The sequence below is a fragment of the Branchiostoma floridae genome, chromosome 3, assembly GCF_000003815.2.
Source record: "Branchiostoma floridae strain S238N-H82 chromosome 3, Bfl_VNyyK, whole genome shotgun sequence".
Lineage (NCBI taxonomy): Eukaryota > Metazoa > Chordata > Leptocardii > Amphioxiformes > Branchiostomatidae > Branchiostoma > Branchiostoma floridae.
The window spans coordinates 5,247,992-5,267,583 of record NC_049981.1 but is presented as its reverse complement, the minus strand read 5'-3'; the positions used below and the strand labels follow the sequence as shown (position 1 = coordinate 5,267,583).

At 41.6% G+C, this 19,592-nt stretch overlaps 2 protein-coding genes across 5 annotated transcripts in view; both read left to right on the top strand.

The window, feature by feature from the left end:
* Positions 1-1,750: 1,750 nt before the first annotated feature.
* LOC118410888 (cuticle protein 21-like) lies at positions 1,751-11,848 on the top strand. 2 transcript variants are annotated; one of them, XM_035812772.1, is made up of 4 exons: positions 1,751-1,920; positions 7,855-7,962; positions 9,930-9,988; positions 10,988-11,848. In XM_035812772.1, the coding sequence occupies exons 1-4, from the start codon at positions 1,860-1,862 to the stop codon at positions 11,288-11,290; spliced, it is 531 nt and encodes a 176-aa protein (XP_035668665.1). In that variant the 5' UTR covers positions 1,751-1,859; the 3' UTR covers positions 11,291-11,848. The 2 variants fall into 2 exon arrangements, with proteins under 2 accessions (XP_035668665.1, XP_035668664.1); XM_035812771.1 differs by having other exon boundaries at positions 1,751-1,926.
* Positions 11,849-12,387: 539 nt separating this feature from the next.
* Positions 12,388-19,592, top strand: part of LOC118410881 (basement membrane proteoglycan-like) — a 12,894-nt gene continuing 5,689 nt past the window's right edge. Inside the window, exons 1-6 of one of the 3 annotated variants that reach the window (XM_035812760.1) lie at positions 12,388-12,555; positions 13,579-13,746; positions 15,975-16,412; positions 17,141-17,202; positions 17,369-17,533; positions 18,426-18,746. In XM_035812760.1, coding sequence (XP_035668653.1) covers positions 12,489-12,555; positions 13,579-13,746; positions 15,975-16,412; positions 17,141-17,202; positions 17,369-17,533; positions 18,426-18,533 — 1,008 coding nt within the window. In that variant the 5' untranslated portion in view covers positions 12,388-12,488 and the 3' untranslated portion in view covers positions 18,534-18,746. Of the gene's footprint in view, positions 12,556-13,578; positions 13,747-15,974; positions 16,413-17,140; positions 17,203-17,368; positions 17,534-18,425; positions 18,747-19,592 lie in introns of those variants that run through there. The other 2 variants (XM_035812759.1, XM_035812758.1) reach the window with 2 other exon arrangements.

Here is a 19,592-nt window from a genome sequence, read left to right as displayed (position 1 = left end):
TTGTGTTTAAACTCTTCTTTTTACTTTAAAAGATCCATCTAGTATTAAGATTACTACGAGTAAAGTCATGGAACAAGTGAGGCGAGGTATTATAATGCATACATGAAAGTGAAGAAACGTGTACTTTTTATTTGCACATCTCTGCATTCTCAAGTTTCATGCCAAAGCTCAAGTACCAGAGCACTTTCTACATTTGAGACTATTTAATACTTCACTGCTTATTGTGTAAAATGCAGTGTTACTTCGTTGAAAACCCACAAACTGTATGAAAAAAGGCCACAAGGGTAGCCTCTTTTGAATAACTGACTCTATGACAATCTACGAAATGCTGGTAAAGTAGTATGAGAAATACTGTACTTGACTTCCATTTCGACGAGGGGAGTGTTCGTCACAGGACAACAAGTAAGAAACAACGATAGATGAAGATGTAGGACTGCTGGATTAGAAAGCGCCATGCTGCTCTTATGTGTGAAGTTTTTATATAAGAGTGCAATTCGCGCAATATAGACCATTCCCCTTTCTTCCTGTCTCTCCATGTCTCTTTGTCTGTCTGTTTGTCTTTGTCTCTTTCTGTCTCTCTGTCTCTCTTTCTCTCCGCCTGTCTGTCTGTATCTCTCTCTGTCTTTCTGTCTTTCTGTCTTTCTGTCAGTCTGTCTGTCTGTCTCTCTATCTCTCTCTCTGTCTCTCTCTTTCTCTCTCTCTCTCTGTCTCTCTCTCTCTCTCTCTTTTTAAGAATAGTCCTAAGAATAAGTTACTTTAGATTGAACCTTCTAGAAAGACCTTCCCACTTATTACGCTACTGGAGTAAAAGCGCCTCCTGTCCACCCAAAGAGTGTGTGAGGTTATAGATTATTCAGATTTGATATTCTCTTTAGAAATATCAGAATGTATATATCGCTGCCGTTTTACAGTAGTGCATTTAATCTACCGACAGAACGTTTGTCATCTACCTACGTTCCCTTATTTCGTACGTGCGGCTTAGAACAGTTCCAACGGTAGAACCACGATGCGGCAGTCTCTCTTCACAATGATCAATTACCCAGGTCAAATGGGTTCGCCGTATATACAACACGAGTACATAGCATTTACAAAGACAAGCGTAAACGTTTACCCAACCACCCGGTAATAACATAATAGCATTTACAGTCTGCACAATGAAAAGATTCGCGGTTTAGCCAACAGGTCTCTGGTACTAACGAGGCAATGATACCGTAAGTGTCTGTAAACAGATAAACATTTCAAAAACCACATCATTGTGTAGCTGTCAAATTAAGATAAAAGAACCGACTGGAAAAACATTTTCTCTGTGACAACTAAAGGGTGTGATTGAGCTAAAAGATGTTTTGGTACTCAAGAGAAACAAACATTAAAACAGGGACATTTCCGCACGAAAATGACGCAGATGATAGACAAGAGCAGCAGATCACCATTACGAAGCGCAATTCTTTCTCATCCTGGTGTTGAATAAAGATAATTTATTTGTAATGTATTTGTAAAAACCGTCGCAGCCGTGACGAGGAATTCTAGACATTGCAATTCACGTGTGTCTATACCAGACTGGTTTGTTTTGGTTATGTGGTTATCCACACTGACCTCTGGTGACCCCGCCACTTACGATGTCATTGATTCTGCCACTCCTTTCGAGAAGCGGATCCCCTTCTTTGTCAGCGACACAAAACGGCAGATCATTGGTAGATTTACACTCGAGCATGCGCAAACGTGCAGTCGCACGGTTTATAAGGACGTCTGAGAAAGCCTCCAGCATCTGAAGACTTCAGACTACCCCTCGAGAAGACCAGAGCTCGTCTTGCGTCTTGAAGATTCGTGTGTGAGAGAGAATACAACTCAGAGCCATCATCATGTCTGGAAACGTTTTCTTCGTCCTCGTGGTCGCCTTTATGGTCGCCGGTATTCAGGAAGGTGAAGGTATGACTTGTTTTCTGCATGCCAAGACTAATTTTTAACCTTGCATCCATCTAGAACACGTCTAGCTTCCGTCAAAAAGTACAGACTGAGAACATTTAATGGAATCGCAAGCTTGAAAAATTATTTTCAGTTGTGCGTAAAGAACGGCCATTCGAAGGTAAGGCACCTGCCAATTTTATTTGGATAAAAAGTTTGTGCTGAAGTAGGACTAGGTCGTATCAAATTTATGATATGTCTTCTGAGAAAACAGAAAAAAATTCATATAAGATCTTAAACATCGATATCAGACGTTTCTTGAAAAAAGTTTGTGAAGTCGGCCTTTAGAGGCGCTCCTTGTTAACGGAGATACACCTATAAAATCGGAGTTTTCAATTTTAAAAGAAGTTCATTTTACTGTTTACTGAAAGGGAAGTCAATGAGCAAAAATGTAACGGATATATTGCCGGGTTTATTTTTTCATTAATATCAAGATAAAAAGTACTTGAAGAACGGAAGGGTCTTTAGTAGATTTTTTTCTTCAGAATGTTCACATTCGCATTTTGTAATGTGACCTTTCCGTCTCCGAGAATCTTTTTAAACCTTACGTTTTATAGATTTTTCACAAGTTAAACGTTTCACAAGTTCAAATTAAAGCAAAGTCCAATGCAACATGCCTAATCGTAGATACAGGAAATGTAATTAATGTAACGAACAGATTAATCAAGGAACCTGTCGAAGTTCTTTTCTTCGGAATGTGACGGTTAGAAATTGATTGACTCACGAGAATTCCTGAAATTTAGCTGCCACTGATGGGGATTTGACACAGAAAGGTCTTTCCGCGCCTCTTTAGATGAGGCACATTGTTGGGAAAATACCGCGGTCAAACAGGCTGTTTGCGGGTTGTACTCATCGAGCGAGTTTGAATACCAGAGTGACAGAAAGTTACATTTATATTCCTTTATTCTTCATATCCCGTCAATTCGTTGCTGACAACGTCTAGATATAAACTTCAAGGTAGTTATTCTCATTTCCGTTTTTGATTGATATTATTTGCCGGAACCTCGGGCCGAATCTAGCGTTATGTTATATGTTTATTGGGAAGTTTGAAATCTTTGATGATACATCATACTTGCTTATTATTTATGTAATGGAGTATGCAAGCATCACGAATACTCTTTAACGTTTAAAACTCATAGTTCTGGGGTTTTTTTATTTTATTTTTTACAAAATTACTCTTTAGTTCGTGGTTTTTACGCCAGTTATATTCCCTTTCTACTAGGACGGCGCTCTCTCTGCGACCTCAAATTTGACATATCCCTCAACGAATTGTACAAAAAATAAACGAATCTTTATTCACTTTCTATGTTTTGCTGTCTTCTCGGTCACACTTTTACATTTTGTGTGAAAGCGAAGGTTACACATATCCTATTTAGTTCGCAGTGAGAGCGCAGCGCGATCGCCGTCTAGTGGAAAGGGGGCCTTCCCGCACAGGACAGTGCATAGGCCTAGGGCGGCACCCATCTCCGTTTCTGTAGCCATTTGGCCACAAAACTTTTGGTGCAATCACGTACGCATGTAGGGAACTAGTCCACTAGCAGTTGTCTGTGTATTCAACTACTATACTCTTTGACAAATACTGATTTCTAAGCAGGGAAAGCAGCACTCACCATTTTAATGTCTTTCGTAAATATGATACGGTCGGGTATAGAACTCAGGCCCTACCAAATGCAAGACGAGCACTCTAAAACCTTGACCATTGCACCCATGCACAGCCAACATAGAATGAATAAATGCAAATCACGGTAAGATCAAAGAGAAAAGTGGCCGGCTCGTACAGGTGTGACCACCTGTCGTGTCCTACCCACACAGACGCGCCTTGTGAAGAAACACTCCCTCGGGAACAGTCGCTGGTCTGGGGTTAAGTGAGTTATAATAACCCTTTATACACACATATATGGAGGTTAGAGTACAGCGGTGATTGATATCCCTTTGGCACTGCTCCATGCATAAGGTGGTATCTCACTGCACTTGCGGCACCGGTGCGGCACTGCGCGGTTTCAAAGATTACTCAACGACTTTCAGAGATAACGAATTTTCTTACGTTTTGTTTATTTTGTTGTCTTCTAAGTTATACTTTTACGTATTACACAATGTCTAGATGATAAAAATTGGCAAAAATAACACAATAGTGTCGCAGTGAACGAACCCCGCAGTGCCGCACAGGTGCCCCAGGTGCAGTGAGACACCATATTAAGCATACAAGATGTCATGACAATCCGTCATGACTCTTCAGTTTTTCTCGTCCGAAGTCTGAAACACAACCGGCTCCTGCAGTTTTAGAGAAGCCGGTAGGGGCCGCAAACACCACTTGTTCCCTGCCCCAAGAGGTATTATCGGACTTGGCCGTCGTTTTCTAGACCCTAACCTACCTACCAAATATCAAACGGATCCATCCACATATTATGCTGTTGATAGAAGCACCAACAACAGAGGAACATAACTTTCTTGAGGAATGATGATCAGCTGTAAACTACATTATGCTAGTACATATTGTGGGCAGTGGTGGAATAGTCTTTTCATCGATATGCATGTATGTGAAATGTATAGGCCAAGCTCAGTATACTCACACTGGGGGAAAGGGTATCGGATGTAGCCATATTCGAGCAGGGATATTTGCGTATTTGTAACAAATGCTAGCGAATGCAAACGGATTCGAGTTGGATCCCTAAGATATCCGAAATTTGGATTTTTGGGATCCGGAATGAAAAGACTCAAACATATCCCAAAATGGGATTTTCCACGGATGCGAAGTCGTTTTTTTTAGGGATTTCTTCGAATACCTGGAATGATCGGATCGCAAAGAATCCCCAAACGGTATTTCCCTCGGATGCGAAGTCGTTTTTCAAAGGATTTCTTCGAATACCTGGAATGAACGGGTCCCAAAACGGCCTTTGCCGCGGATGCGAAGTCGTTTTTATAGGATTTTCCTCGTATATTTGTCATGGTCGGATCTTAAGAAATCCCAATGCGGCATTTGCCGCGGATGCGAAGTCGTTTTTTAGGGATTTCTTCGTATGATCAGATCATAAAGAATCCAAAACGGGATTTTCTGCAGATACAAAGTCACTTTAATGAATTTTCCGCACATTTGACAAATCACAATATCATGTGTGCCCAATTACTTTCTTATAAAAGTCTAACACGATTTGAAATAGAAAAGAATGCACAGAATAATCTTATTCTAAACCAGTCCTGAGAAGAACTAAACGACGTAATGTCATCGAGGCCGAATCCGGTCTGCCACATGATATGTATACAGATACAATATTGCAACAAGAATGGGTTATACCAGGTATGTACAGAGAGTCCCTGTTATCTAATTATGTTAAGGGAAAGTTGAATCCTTTAACCGCCAATATCACATGACTTCTTATACTTCCAAATAGAATATAGGATCAAACGTGAATACAATTTGACTTTTATGTAAAGCTGACATGGGAGTCTGTGGCTAATCTTGCTTCTACGAATATCTGTTTCTATTACAAATCAAAGTCTTCGCGATGTCCAACTCTAAGGAATTTCCACATCCGGCTACAGGATACAGATAGTGAATCCAGCTTGTAAAGTGCAACTAACATGACTTATAGTATCAGTATGTACAGCTTCTCGCAACAGCACAAAGCCTCCTTTCTACTAGTGACAGTGCTCCGCTTCTTTTCAGGATAGTTACGCCCTGATCCCTCCCAGCTCAATTCCTTCTGTGCCCTTCCTGTAGTCCAGTGTTCTCCCAGCTGTTGACACGGCCAGAGAATGTCGACCCGCCTTCTGAAAAAGAGAAAGAATAATCCCATCAAATTTTGAGATAGCTAAAGCATCCATGTTTGATGGATGCGTCCGTCAAAGTAATTAGGGTGTATATGAAAAGAAATGGTGAATGGCTTGTTATACAACAGGAACAAATGCATCTGATTGTGGTATCGCCATTATCACCGTTACATTCCGCATTATCATACCAAAAAAGTCCCCCGGGAGGGCGCGGCAGAAACAGTCTAGCGTTGCATAATTAGTGACAAGGTGTGATCTGCTTCCCCGGCCGGACTTTGCATTGTGTACGAGACGTCGCATATAAACAAACACGTAAACACCGTTGGAACAGAATGTTCCTATGCGAATAAATACCAGGCTTGAGACAAACATATGTGTATACAAGTACTGTTTTGATGATGATTCAATTTTTTCCCAAATAAGTCAACAGTTACTCAGCAAGTATCATGCTTGTGACTTGTGTTTTGTAAGGCTCCGTTATGTCGCTGATAAGTTTCTGTTCAGCCCAAGCATACCAAAAGCGCTACTAACTACTAGCCAACAAGGAATGTAGTCACAAAGACGAATTCAAAGCGGGTATTGTTTGGAAACAGTGATTGTATAAAACATACCTCGCCGTGAGATCCGCAGGACAGTGATGTAAAATAGCCCCAGGACGCCGAACTACAAAACATGGCTGGCTGTTTCAGTCCCTCGATCGCCGTCCCGTCCGTCGACTGCCACTTGAGTTTGGTCACCGCCTCAACATCACCCTACTACAGAAGTTCACACACGTGTGTACAAATCCATATCCCGAGTTCAACGTTTCAAAACTCAAAGTTTGAGGTACAAAAAGATTGCGGTCCTCACGGACAACGCTGACTATCTCCGCTTTATTTTTAAACTGACTGATGTGCAGTCTGATTGGTCAGAGAGACAACGATTGGATTACCCACAATACACCGCCCCAATGTATGGATGCAAAAAAATACAGAGTCGCATATTTAAGATATCCCAAGATTACCAACAATGCACTGCTCCAATGGAATCCCCTCCACTGGAGCAATCCACTGGAGCAGTGCATTGTTGGTAATCTTGCCACGAATGCAGAAAAAAACCCATTTCGCATCCTTACGAATCCGAGTATTCTGGTATCTAGCGTAACGTGGATTGTCTCACTTGTATTGACGTTACAAACTGTGGTGTCCGAGGTACAAAAAGGGGGAAAGATATGACCAATCTAAAAAATAAAATATATGCTCAAAAACAAGAGTGCTAGCCACGCATACATAAAAGTAAGTATCCTTCGGATGCTGTGTTAGCATCCGCCAATTACGTAAGCACACGAATTCCGTGTTTGCATTCACAGCGATTCACGGATGCCAACAAATGCGTTACGGATGTGTATGGGATCCGTGACTTTTGGTAATCTTGGGGATCCGTTAGCATCCGTCAGGATGTTGCGAATTCGTATACGTCTGCATCTGAACAGTTTTTGCTGATAAACAATAATCCTGACCGCGTATGCTTTTGTTTACGTTAAAAGTAAAGTATTCATACGAATGCAATGTTTAAATCCGTTAGTGACTTATAGATACCAACGAATGCGTTACGTATGTGTATAGGGTCCGTAATTTAGGAAGTATCCATACGGATGCAGTGTTAGCATCCGTCACGAAGCACGTAAGTATACGGGTTCCGTGTTTGCATCCACCGTGAGTTACGGATACCTACGAATGCGTTGCGGATGTAAGTGGGATCCGTCATTTTTTGGGATCCGTGATGGTTTTTGGGATCCGTCAGCATTTGTCAACATACGTCAGCATCCGTCAGGTGTTGCAAATTGTAATCCGTCAGCATACGTCTACATATTAGGTCCGTTCGTCTAGTGTCAGATTTTTAGCATTGTAGCTACGCACCCATTGCAGTCAGTTAACAAACATAACCATAACCTTGCCATTGCATGAATGTCATTTATATTTATTTATTTATTCATTCATTTTTAGGGTCGTCATAATTTCCATCCAACTGTAATTAAACATAGTTACATTGACGTTCTGAGTGCTTAGAGCTATAAGCTAAACAAAACTCTTGATGTCTATAACGGTTTAACAGGAATCATTTCACCTTTTTGTATTTATCTAGCCCGTGGGACCTACGGCCTGGCGTATTACCAGCCCCAGGCGGCGCAGTACGTACAGTACGTGCCGCAGGCGTACGCCGAGCACGCCAAGCAGGTCCAGTATTACTCAGGTGAGCTCACAACGGTAACACCAGTACAGCTAAGGGCACTACCCACCGTACATGCAATTTTGCCGTACGTTTAATTTTTGGGAGGCCACGTCCGCCACGTATTTCTGAAAACGTGGGGAACGACTGGCAAGAGCAGAGAGGGAGTACATCAACGCACGGCACACAAAGTTTTGCCTGCACGTAAAGTTCTACGGCGTATCCACGTGCTCCAAAATTCGTCGGATTCCCTACGAGTTCGTACGGAGGCGGTACTTACCACTTACGGATCACAAAAGATTGTGTTTTGGCACGTAGACAGCACGTATTTGCAAATAGTATTTATATGCACATCCTATCCTTTTTACCTATATGATAAACAAAATCAAAAATAAGATATTATTTCCTGTAATTTTCTCACGCTGTTATAGATTTTGATTCACGAATTAGACTTACTACTGACCAGTTTGCCTGTCCTTGTTTCTTTCATTTTCTTTCTTCTCTTTTTTTTTTCTTTTTCTCTTTGAAATTCTCAGTTTTGTTTCTTGTTTGTTTGTTTGCTTGTTTATCTATGTCACCAGGGGAAACATATCGCCAAAATTATTGTGAAAACCACAAGCAAAATTCATGCACTCAGTTGAAGTTAAAACAAACGTAACAAAATTCAATCAACAGGAGCTAATTAACACATTTGCATCGACTTTGTCTAATCCTCGTTTGACATCGAACTACTAAAACATTGTCCTCAACTTTTGGACATAACTAATCATAGTTAGGATATAACACCGGCCTGCTCTTCAACACGATATCTTCAGTGTCACAGACGAAAGATAACTGATGATATCTGAAATGTCTGACCGTTTCCAAAATATCCAGTTGCTTGAGTAAAGGCCCCCTCTCACTAGACTCGCGTCACGCTTGCGTCGCTTCGGGGTTCGACAACACAGACGTGACCCCGCGGCACCTATAGGTGACGCGAGCGAACCTAGAGGTGACACAAGCAGGCGCGACGTTTGTTTTTTTTGGAAGTTGAAAAATAACGCAAGTGGCAAGATGCCCCAACAGTGACCCAAGAGTGACACAACAGTGACCCAAGAGTAACACAACAGTGACACAATAGTGACGCCAACATGTCTTCAACAGTATCAAGGTTATATTTTGTTTATTTGGCACCAAGTATCAAAAGTAAACATCCTTTTATTATTGAAAGCTATTTTGGATACATTTTAGATATCATTTTACAGCGGTTTTTGATTCAGTTATAACAGTGACCCGAGAGTAACACAACAGTGACACAACAGTGACGCCAACATGCCTTCAACAGTGTCAAGGTTATATTTTGTCTATTTCCTATTAAAACGTAGGAAATATCAAGGTTTTTTATTTGTGAAATTTGAAAATTGTTCAATAAACCTATAAACACACACCATTACACATACTTGTTGCAAAACACATAAGCGATGGACTCTATTCTGGTATATGGTTCGTTCATTTGGGTCACTTCTTTTACTGGTCTAAACGTCTTTCAAGGTTATCATATAACATAAGTAACATATTATGAAGGGAAATTATTTCATTATAAATCTCATTTTGAGGCATTTTCATCATTTTACAGTGATATTCATACATTGACAACGCTCATTTAGTCTAGAAACGCAACAGGGACGCAAGTAAGTGTGAGCGCAACAGAAAATCGGCGAAAATAACACAACAGTGACACAGTGAGTGAACCCCGCAGCGACACAAGCGTGACGCGAGTCTAGTGAGAGGGGGCCTTAAGTGCTATTTGGCGCATCTTATTACCTGGCTGTCTAACCTTCATTGACATAACAAACATGTTACGCATATTACTGATTAATACAACACCTTACAAGTTTCTTTTTCATTTTTGTATGCTGTTCCCTTTTCTTTCTTTCTTTTTGTTTTCTTAATTCTCAAAAGAAATTGGATAACATACATGACATTATATTGTTTTGTTTGTCTTTCCCCAGCCCCGACCTGCTACTGCTACGGGCACTCCTACCAGTGCGCTGCCCAGGGAGTGTGCGCGGTGAGTACCCCCACCCACCCATCCGTACCAGCGTTATATGACTGTACCAATGATTGACTTGATATAAAATACTTATATAGAATATAGAATATAAAACATCATTTTTTTATACTTTCGGAATTCCATATTTAGACGGCTTTAGCCAATAAAACCACACCAGTGGCATCATACCTTATCAAGTCTTAACAATATCAAAAATTACAGGAGCAATTAAGATTTTATAAAAACATCAGTCACTGCAAAATTGGAGACCTACCTACCTACCTACATAGTCCCTTGACCTTCAGTCGTTGAGGAGGGGGGTTTGGGTTGTACGCCATTTGGAAATTATGAAGCCCCGCCCATGGAATTAAAAACAAAATTCCGGTCTGTATTGGAATCGAATGTGATAAATAGACTATGCAGCGTACTCCTGAAGGATACTGTGTTTATTTAAATGTAATAGATTGCTGCTAGTACTGTTCATTGCATATTTTGGAATGTAGTAATAATCAAGCTGAAATATCTTGCCACACTACGCTAGCATAAGTTTTCTTAATTGTGACAGGAGGTCTTTTTTATTAAACACAAAATACGAAATACATACACAGTGATCAATCTTATGTTAGCGGCACGACTAAAAAAATACAGCCAATAACATGCATAAGGGTACTGGAATGGTCATTATGAGTATATAACAGAGCTGATATAAATAAAACGATAATGCTAACATAATGCTCATAATGTACAGTAGCGGTATTAATATTATAACAACGGAAAATATATTACTTATGAAAAGCCTTTCGTTTGAATGAAAAGCGTTTCGTTTACAACTGACTAATATTCAATATCTGAGCAATTAACAAATGTATAGTAGCTGTTTCTGATCGAAGGCCTTTGTTCATTATATGGTGTGTCCAGGCGGGTAACTTTTGCCATCTTTGAATACCATACAGTTAGCAATTGGATTTTCCATTGCATATCATATGGTTATGATTATTTTTTGTGTTCGTTAAACAGAACTGCCAGCACAACACCATCGGCAACATGTGCCAGTACTGCCGGCCCGGCTACACCGGCATGGCCACCCGAGGCACCGCCTACGACTGCCAGCCTGCCGTGCAGTACTACTACCAACCGCAAGCTGCCGCTGTTGAGGCGCCCCTGCACGTGAAGCAAGCCGCGGCCTACGTGCAGGCAGCTCCCATGCACGTGAAACAGGCTGCACCTGAAGCCTACGCAGCACCTGTGCACGTCAAGCAGGCAGCTGCATACGTTGCACCTGCAGCCTACGCAGCACCTGCTTTCAAGCAGCCCGAGTAGAATGTACATTCCTATGTACATCCGATGCTGTGACAGTCTGACCGAAAGGCTTTGATCGCATTGTTTGTTTGTTTGTTTTACGTGTATATCGCATAGCCGTGCCTTTTTTGCGTTCAAAAAAAATCAGGAAGTTCCTAACTTGGAAATAAAAGTTACTTTCTTCATAACATTCCATAATGTATATCAATATAGAGGTGCATCCAATGCATCCAATGTTAATAAAATGATGTTGCTTTTTCGTAACATATTACATCATAAACAGGTGCTAATCAAATATTATTCAGAGTGTACCACTCATAACTTCGGTGCTATTAATATCAGGCTAGCGTGGCAACAGGGTGAAATCAACCACAATTTGTGTCACTGTTATCAAACACTAATCTACAATGTGCGATTATTTTCTGTTACTGTAACATTGTTATTTAAACAGTCGCTTTTGAAAAAATATGTGATACCAACTTGTTCAGCAGTTAGAATGTTTAAAGCGACAGAAAATGCATTTTGTATGTCTACTTCACACAGAATTCAACATGTGCCATTGAACTAATAAACGTTGCTTAAAGCAATGTTGATGGTTTTGCTCTTTCTCTGTGTGTTCCTTCCTCAATGTGTTATGCGATATATCCCCCTTTTAAACACTCACATACCTGTCTTCGGCCCGTATAATGTTTAGTTTGATTGAAAACACAACACAAAGAGAGCGGTAACCCAAAGAAATACCAGGTGATGCAAGAATAACTTAAAACACTTTGTTAATAAATCATTGCAATCCCAACTCATGTGATATTGGTTGCTCGTGAGAATATTCTTGTGACGAATTATGTTAGCACAGTCGGTTCAAATGCAGACGGACGCAAAGTCTTCAGACCGTAAAGTTTACACGTCTGCGATTCGAAGTAGATCTGTTTTGTCTTGTGGCTAGCCGACGTGACCTTGATGACCTTGTGTCAGACACGCGTCACCTTTTCGTTTACACCCTTCCACTGGTCTTTCTCTGCCTAAAGTTGTCTTTGTGAGGCAACAAAGAGCTTAGCGGATTCCATCGCATGTACGCATGCGCAAAAATGCCACACACAGACGATATAAAGTGCCGGTGAAGAACCTAAGATCGTGTTTTACCCGTCGCTGTGGGCTTCAAGTCGGCTGGTCTCCTTCGACGTTGTGTCTGGTCATCGGAAGGACTTTGAGCTTCTACAACATGGATGGCAAAGTCTTACTCCTTGTTGTTGCATTGGCTGCAACAGTGAGCTTTGATGGATGCGAAGGTAGGGTCCATTCTTATTGGGCTTTCTAAAGTCCTCTTTCCACTAGATGGCGATTGCGCTACGCTCTCACTGCGACCTAAATAGGATATGTGTAACCTTTGATTTCACACTGGGTATATCATACAAAACGTAAAAGTGTGACTGAGAAGACAACAAAACACAGAAAGTGTAAAGAGATTCGTTTCTTTAGCTGTACAATTCGTTGAGGGATATGTCAAATTTTAGAGAGAGCGCCGTGAGAGAGAGCACCGCGAGAGCGCCGTCCTAGTGGAAAGGAGGTATAATTGACATAACTATTTTAGAATGACCATCATAGCGATGCGTCATGCTACTGTCACATTTCAAAAGTGGGCCCGATCAGGTAGCTTTCGTGAACAAGAAGTAACATATAAAAGATTTAAAAAAAGAAGACGGAACGTAAAAATAGTGATGAGTATAATTGTAGTGTTTAGTTTTTGTGACCCTAGCATAACGCAGAGAACTTTTTAAACGCAAGAGAAAGGCTTACCAACTCTGAATACGTCTGTTGGTCCCCCTCATTTTCCTTGGAAACGTTATTGGGCTCTTCTGCGATAGCCGTTCATTAAAGTCAAAGTTTGAAATGAATGCAATGTCATCAACTCAGTGGCCTAACATTGAGAGTTTTTGTGCACAAACGTTGTCTCTACCAGAAGCCATTACTTGCTAAAAATGGCCAATTCAGTCGAATGATTACTAGTAGTTTGCAATAGAAGCTAGCCGGCTATGGAATACAAAGAAATGATAACTTCTAAATAGGCTAACATCTCTGACAACCAATACCAATTCGGCCACAATCTACAGCGCTTTTCAGCGAAGAAGCCTAAAAGAAAAAGGCCAACGAAAAATCACCATCTGTCTGGATATCGCGTTTCCACCGTCTGTGTATCCCAAGTGCCCAGTCTAAAAGACCGTAATCCTTACCACAAAGCCTCTTATCCTTGTAAATGGCAAAGAAGGAGCCACTGTTTAACCAACAGTTCTGTGTGTATCTGTTACCGCAAGGCAAGCCAACCAGTAAGGGCCATCAGGTGCAGGCGGTCGCTGTTGTGCAGGTGTGCCAGTATCCAAACATCGCCTGCTCCAATGGGTACGGCTGTGTGGCCAACTCTGCCCGCTGCAACGGCATCTACGATTGCGCCGACCAATCGGATGAGCAGAACTGTGGACAGTGTAAGTACAGACAGAAATCCAGACTATTCTAAGTATTATATAACGAGAGGTGCCCTAAGATGGTACCCGCCCTAAGATGGCGTTAATTTTTTGCTGATCTTATTATGCATAAGTACGCCGTGTTTGTTGCCCCTGACTATGCTGATTAGAAAGGTAAATAAACCGATGCACACAGCTGTTTTGCTGTAAAATATACTTAACGTTACTTGTAGAGAGTCGGCACAGTGTAATACAACCAGATGTCGCTACGCAGTGTACCTGCACAGTTCTTGCTCTACAAAGGGAATGGAAGGGCGGTTATACCGGTTTTATAGATATAGAAGCTAGTGTATTACACCGAAAGGCTATAAAAATGTAGTCTCCAACCAGACCCTACGGTGCCATAAGATAGTATCAAAGCTGGCCAAGGAGTATAGCCGGCTCCTGTGCCCGTTTGACTCCCTCGGCTATACTCCTTGGCCATACTATCTTATGGCACCGTAGGGTCTGCTTGGAGACTAATACAAATGCAAATACAGAAACTGGTATACTACACTGAAGGGCGGTTACACCGACTTTAATGATACTGTTACAGGTACAGTCAAAAGGAAAGGGCAAAATATTTGAAGTGAAGGTTAGGGTTAGCGATGTCGGGACAATAGAGCAAGAGGGAAAAAAGAGGCAGGATAATTATGTTTAGCAATTTCACGGATGAACATCCTTCATTCAACATTTTGAACAAATCTTTCCACAGAATGAGGTAAATAGTATCACACTAATAACCCCTTTATAATGAGCAGACCTTAGAGACTTAAAACATCCATCTGTTAGTTAGAGTCCAAATGGTAGCTAACAGAGCCTTACTCGAAAAAGGAAGCAATTAGTACCGATGTGAAAGTAGAAAATACACAGCTGGTTTTAAATAGTGGCTAGTCTGTTCTTGGTTAATAGGTATCTGGATGCTTCCTTAGTTAAGAGCTCAAGGGCAACTGAGACATTCTTTACATTCTACGAGGACAATGAATCATTGTAAGCAGGCGATGTAATGGCCATGCTTTGTTGTGGGGTGTGTCGGTCAAACTGAACCTTTTAGGTGGTACAAGAAACAATAGGACTAATTGTTACTGTTTTTACATTGCCGCTATTTGACTGGATTCATGTATTGTATTCACGTTACAGCCAGGTAGGCACACATAAAAAAGAGAGGATACATCTAGAATAAGAAATATAAGCTTTATTGTTTATGTTTTATTCAAGAAAGATCAAATCGGCCTGCAGGCCGCTTTTCATTGAGGAAAGAGGCAAGGGTCAGACAAAGTATATACAGATTACATCATTTAAAGTCCTAATGAGTCTTATATACACAATTTTACATACAAAGTGCAAAATACATAATAGTAAGAGCTGCTACATGACTATAGTTCGTTCATTTTGGCCATTTCCGTTACTCTAAGAGTCTATTGAAGGAAGCCAGAGTTTTGGCTGTGTGTATGTCTGGTGGTAGACTGTTCCAGATGGTGGGTCCACGGTAGGCGATGGCTCTTCTGAAGGTTTCTCGCTGGGATTTTGGGACAGCAAGTTCATTGCTTGTGCTTTGCCTGGTTGTTCATGTGCTTTGGTCTCGGCAGTAGACAAGCATGTAGCGTGGAAGTTTGTTGTTGAGTACGTAGTTGAGCTTTGTAGATGTGTACGGTGTTATGCTATTGATGAATTGCCTTGCGAATGGAAAATCAGTACATTCTATTTTCTGAGAAGCACATCTAGCAAGTAGAATAGGAAGACAGACAAACGCAATGATAGCAATTGATTCTTAGAACAGTTGTTCAAACTGTGTTGGTATTAACGTTACATATTACAATGTACACAGTAACATTATACATTATACATATAGTTAAGTTCTTTACGCACAACCAGGGAGTACCTACTTCCAACGTTTCGATGTCTATCAGACACCATCAGGGTAGAATGACTGGTAACTACTTCTTGCTGCTACTTATAGCCGATGTAGGTGGCGCTTCAGCAGCAAGAATGCCGTCCCAAACGTGGCTCAGCTTGTACCCCCCCCCCCCCCACACACACACACACGCCCCTCGTCTCTGTTCATGACTGGAGCTAGTTTTCTTATCAAAACTGCCTTCTTAATCCAGCGTGTTCTTCTGTTTTCCTCTCTGTCGATGACATATTATATGAATATTTGCCAACCTGATGAAGCTATTTACGGATTCTAAATTACACTTTCACGTTTTCAGTCTGGGCAGCCCAGGCTTATGCCCAGAAGAAGCAACAAGCCCAGCGGGTGGTCGTTCAACCGGTCAAGGTCGTCCAACAGCAGGTACAGCATGTCAAGCAGGTCGTGGCCCTTCCCGGCCAACAGGCCCCTCAGGTGTTCATGACCTACGGCAACGGCAAGCAGATGGTGCCCGTTCAGCAGCAGCCAGAGATAGCCGAAGAAGAAGAGGAGGAGGCTGCTGAGGAAGAAGCTCCTGAAGAGGAGGATGCCGCAGAAGAAGAAGAAGAAGATGCAGCTGAGGAGGTACCAGCTGAAGAAGAGGCCGAGGAAGAGGAGGAGGAGGAGCCGGAGCCTGCGCCGGTGGAAGCAGCTCCCCAGCCGCCCATGATGGTGCTCCAGCCGCAGATGGTCGTGCACAAGCCTCAGCGTTATGTCGTCGTGCAGAAGCCGCAGCAAAGTAAGATTATGCTACAATTATAAGACCTAATATATTCGTACACAGAATAAAGCGATTACCAACAGGCTTTCGATCAGTCCTCTGATTGTTATCAAGTCGAAATGACCCAAAGCCTATATCACACATCCGGACCGGAAAAGTGACGTTAGCAAAGGGTCAAAGGAGCTTGGTAGTTGGTATCGGCCCCCATCTCGGTTGAGGGAAGGTTGGTGGGCTCTGATTTAAATGGCCTCTCTATTTGTGAATGACTCACCGTTGCAAAAGATGCTTTAAGACAACTTCAATCCCTAAAACTGGATAAAACTTCGCTTCGAGTAACATCCATCACTCTTCTTCAGCGTCAATAGAATGAATTGATATAACAAGTCGATATTACAAGTACATCTTATTGGAAAAACGCTTGAACATGTCAAAGCGTTGACTTGTTCTGCCAGTTCATTCAAGTGACACTAAACAAGAGTGACGGATGTCACTCGGAACGTCCGGAAGTAAATGTCCGTTTTCATGTAGTTGTAGAGATTGGCTCGTAATTAATCCGGATGTCTTTCATAAATGTATGAAATAATTTCTACTACTTGTCCGATTACACAGTACAATAGATTATTGTATGGAACAGTCTGGAGCGTGAATTGGGTGTAATCTACCGCAGCTGAGTGGCCTAATTCTCACAAGGCTCAGAACTACTTATCAGTATCAGAGGAAGCAAACCTATCTTCATTCTTTTCCAGTTGTGATCACCTGCTTCTGCTATGGCCACTCCAACAAGTGCGCTGCCCAGGGCGTTTGCGCTGTAAGTATAACAAATAATACATTTTGTGATCTAGTATTGTTCTATACCTAGCATGGGATCACTAATGAAAGGCCTTTTATACACATTGACTCCCTGTGAAAGCAAAGACTAGGACTGACCTGTAGCTGTTGACCTCTGTTCTAACTTGTGCGCTATTATTTTTCAGGACTGCCAGCACAACACGGCCGGAGCCCGCTGTGACCAGTGCAAGCCCGGCTACACCGGCATGGCCACCCGGGGCACCCCGTTCGACTGCCAGCCCATCCGTTACGTGCAGGTGATGCAGGTGGTGCAGAAACCGGTGCAGCAGGTGGTCATGCAACCAGTGCAGGTGAGGCAAAACAGACGTTTCTCTGCGGCTTCTGGTTTCGTTTGGAATAATATGCATTAATATAAAAACATTCTGACACATTCTCCTGCGCAGAGGGACCCACAGTTGTGTCCAAACTCATTGGGTCACCTCTGCTATCTGACGCACTTAGACTAGTTCCTAGCCGCTCTGCTTATAAGTATTAATGAGCTTACCCTTATATGGGCAGTCAGCCGTTGGGGATCGGGCGTTGGAGGATGGTGCTATGTAAGACGTAACATGATTGGCTGATAGCTTCCCAGCGGCCTTTGCGAGATGGCTTTCGTAAACAGAAAGCCCAAGAAATGTCTATTCCCTGATTGGCTGACAGCTGATTTGTGGCGACAACCATAGTAACCGCTGGTATGCCATGAGATAGCAGGGCCCCATAGGCTGAGTCAGCTAGCCGTTGGGGACCGTGCGTAGGAGGATGTTCTGACATTGATTTTGATGCTGATCTTTCTGTTTGACATTATAAGGAACAAATTCAACATTTTATTACTTGCCAAACGAATTTTGATTATGGTACGGCAGAATGAATATGCATGGTATACATAATATAATTAGTGACGATTTTCGTACAGGGCTAGCTGTCATTCTCGTTTAGCCACAGTCGACGCTGTAGGGCTGATGTCAGTTAGGATTTTACCATGCTCAATATTGACCGAAGGAGGCCATATATACTCGAATGATGATTTTAAGCAAAAGTGTACAACGAGCAATAGCAATGTTGTTGATAAGCCCACTTATAGAACTAGAAACTTTCAAATTTAACATCTTCAAGAATATGCAACAAGTGGTTGCCTGAGAGGCTGTTGTAGATACTTGATACTGAATGAACCATTAATCATTGACATTTGCTTTGGTTGCACAGGTCAAGCAACCCGTGGCTGTCCGACTGCAACCTGTGGCTGTCAAGCAACCAGTGCGGATTCAGCAGATCGCCGTGCCAGTCGCAGTGCGTCATGGGAAGAAGGGCTAACTTCGCCGCCATTTTCTAGCTCAACGCCATATTGAAGTGATTTGTAGCTTTAGTAATTTGAGTTTTCGGACAATTTCTAACAATGTGTTATCGGTATAATTCAGCGTGTGAAGGTCTCAAATACGTATTAGTCTGCGATAGAAAGATTCACAGTAGATTTAGACAGGAATTAGTTGTGTGGTGTTGAAGTAATAAACGTTTGTGAAATTAAAACGTGTGGCTTTGGTCCAATTGTTACAACATCACACTAGTGTTAGGCGTTGATTGACAATCCCGTAGCAGTCTTTTACCTGTATAAGGTTTACAGACAGTACACATAGATATGGTTAACTCACAAAATAGTCTGGGATTAGGAACATACAAATCAGAACATATTATCAATCATGAAAATCATAGAAACCAAAAATATTACTAGAAAGTAAATATATAATGCTTACCTTCACATAACTTGTAGTCCAACACTGACTACTGTTATGTTCATATTTACTCCAACACATTTTTATTATTTTATCTTATATGAGCCCCTCCAGCTCTGTGCTAAGACATTTGCTACATTATGTAACCGAACACCAAAGGGTGCCTGCTACTTTACCGGTAACCATGGTGACAGCTGGTCCAGGTCGTTGACCTTATTCGTTTAGAGAAGAAGAAGAAAACAGAGCAAAACAATATGTTTACCTTGCGTGAAGGTAAACATAATGACAAAATTCGATAGATTATTCAAAATTCAACTGTCAATTACAATTCAAGACTTTTTTTTCAAAAATATGATCTAATGGCATAAATACGGCTGTAACGTTTAACGCAGTCTTTTTTTCGCGACTAGCTACACAGACCTTACGGAATCAATTGCTAAACCACGCCATCATTTCGACCAGGGGCTTCGACTATTTCTTATTTTTCAACTTACGCACATACATATTCCAAACTATTTTTTGCCTTGAGATTCCATTGTGCATGTGTGTATATACGCATGCATACGTATATAATATTGGGAAGTGCTTATCTTTTTGTTACCACACAAAGATGACTTCATCAACAAACAGAATAGTAGAAGCG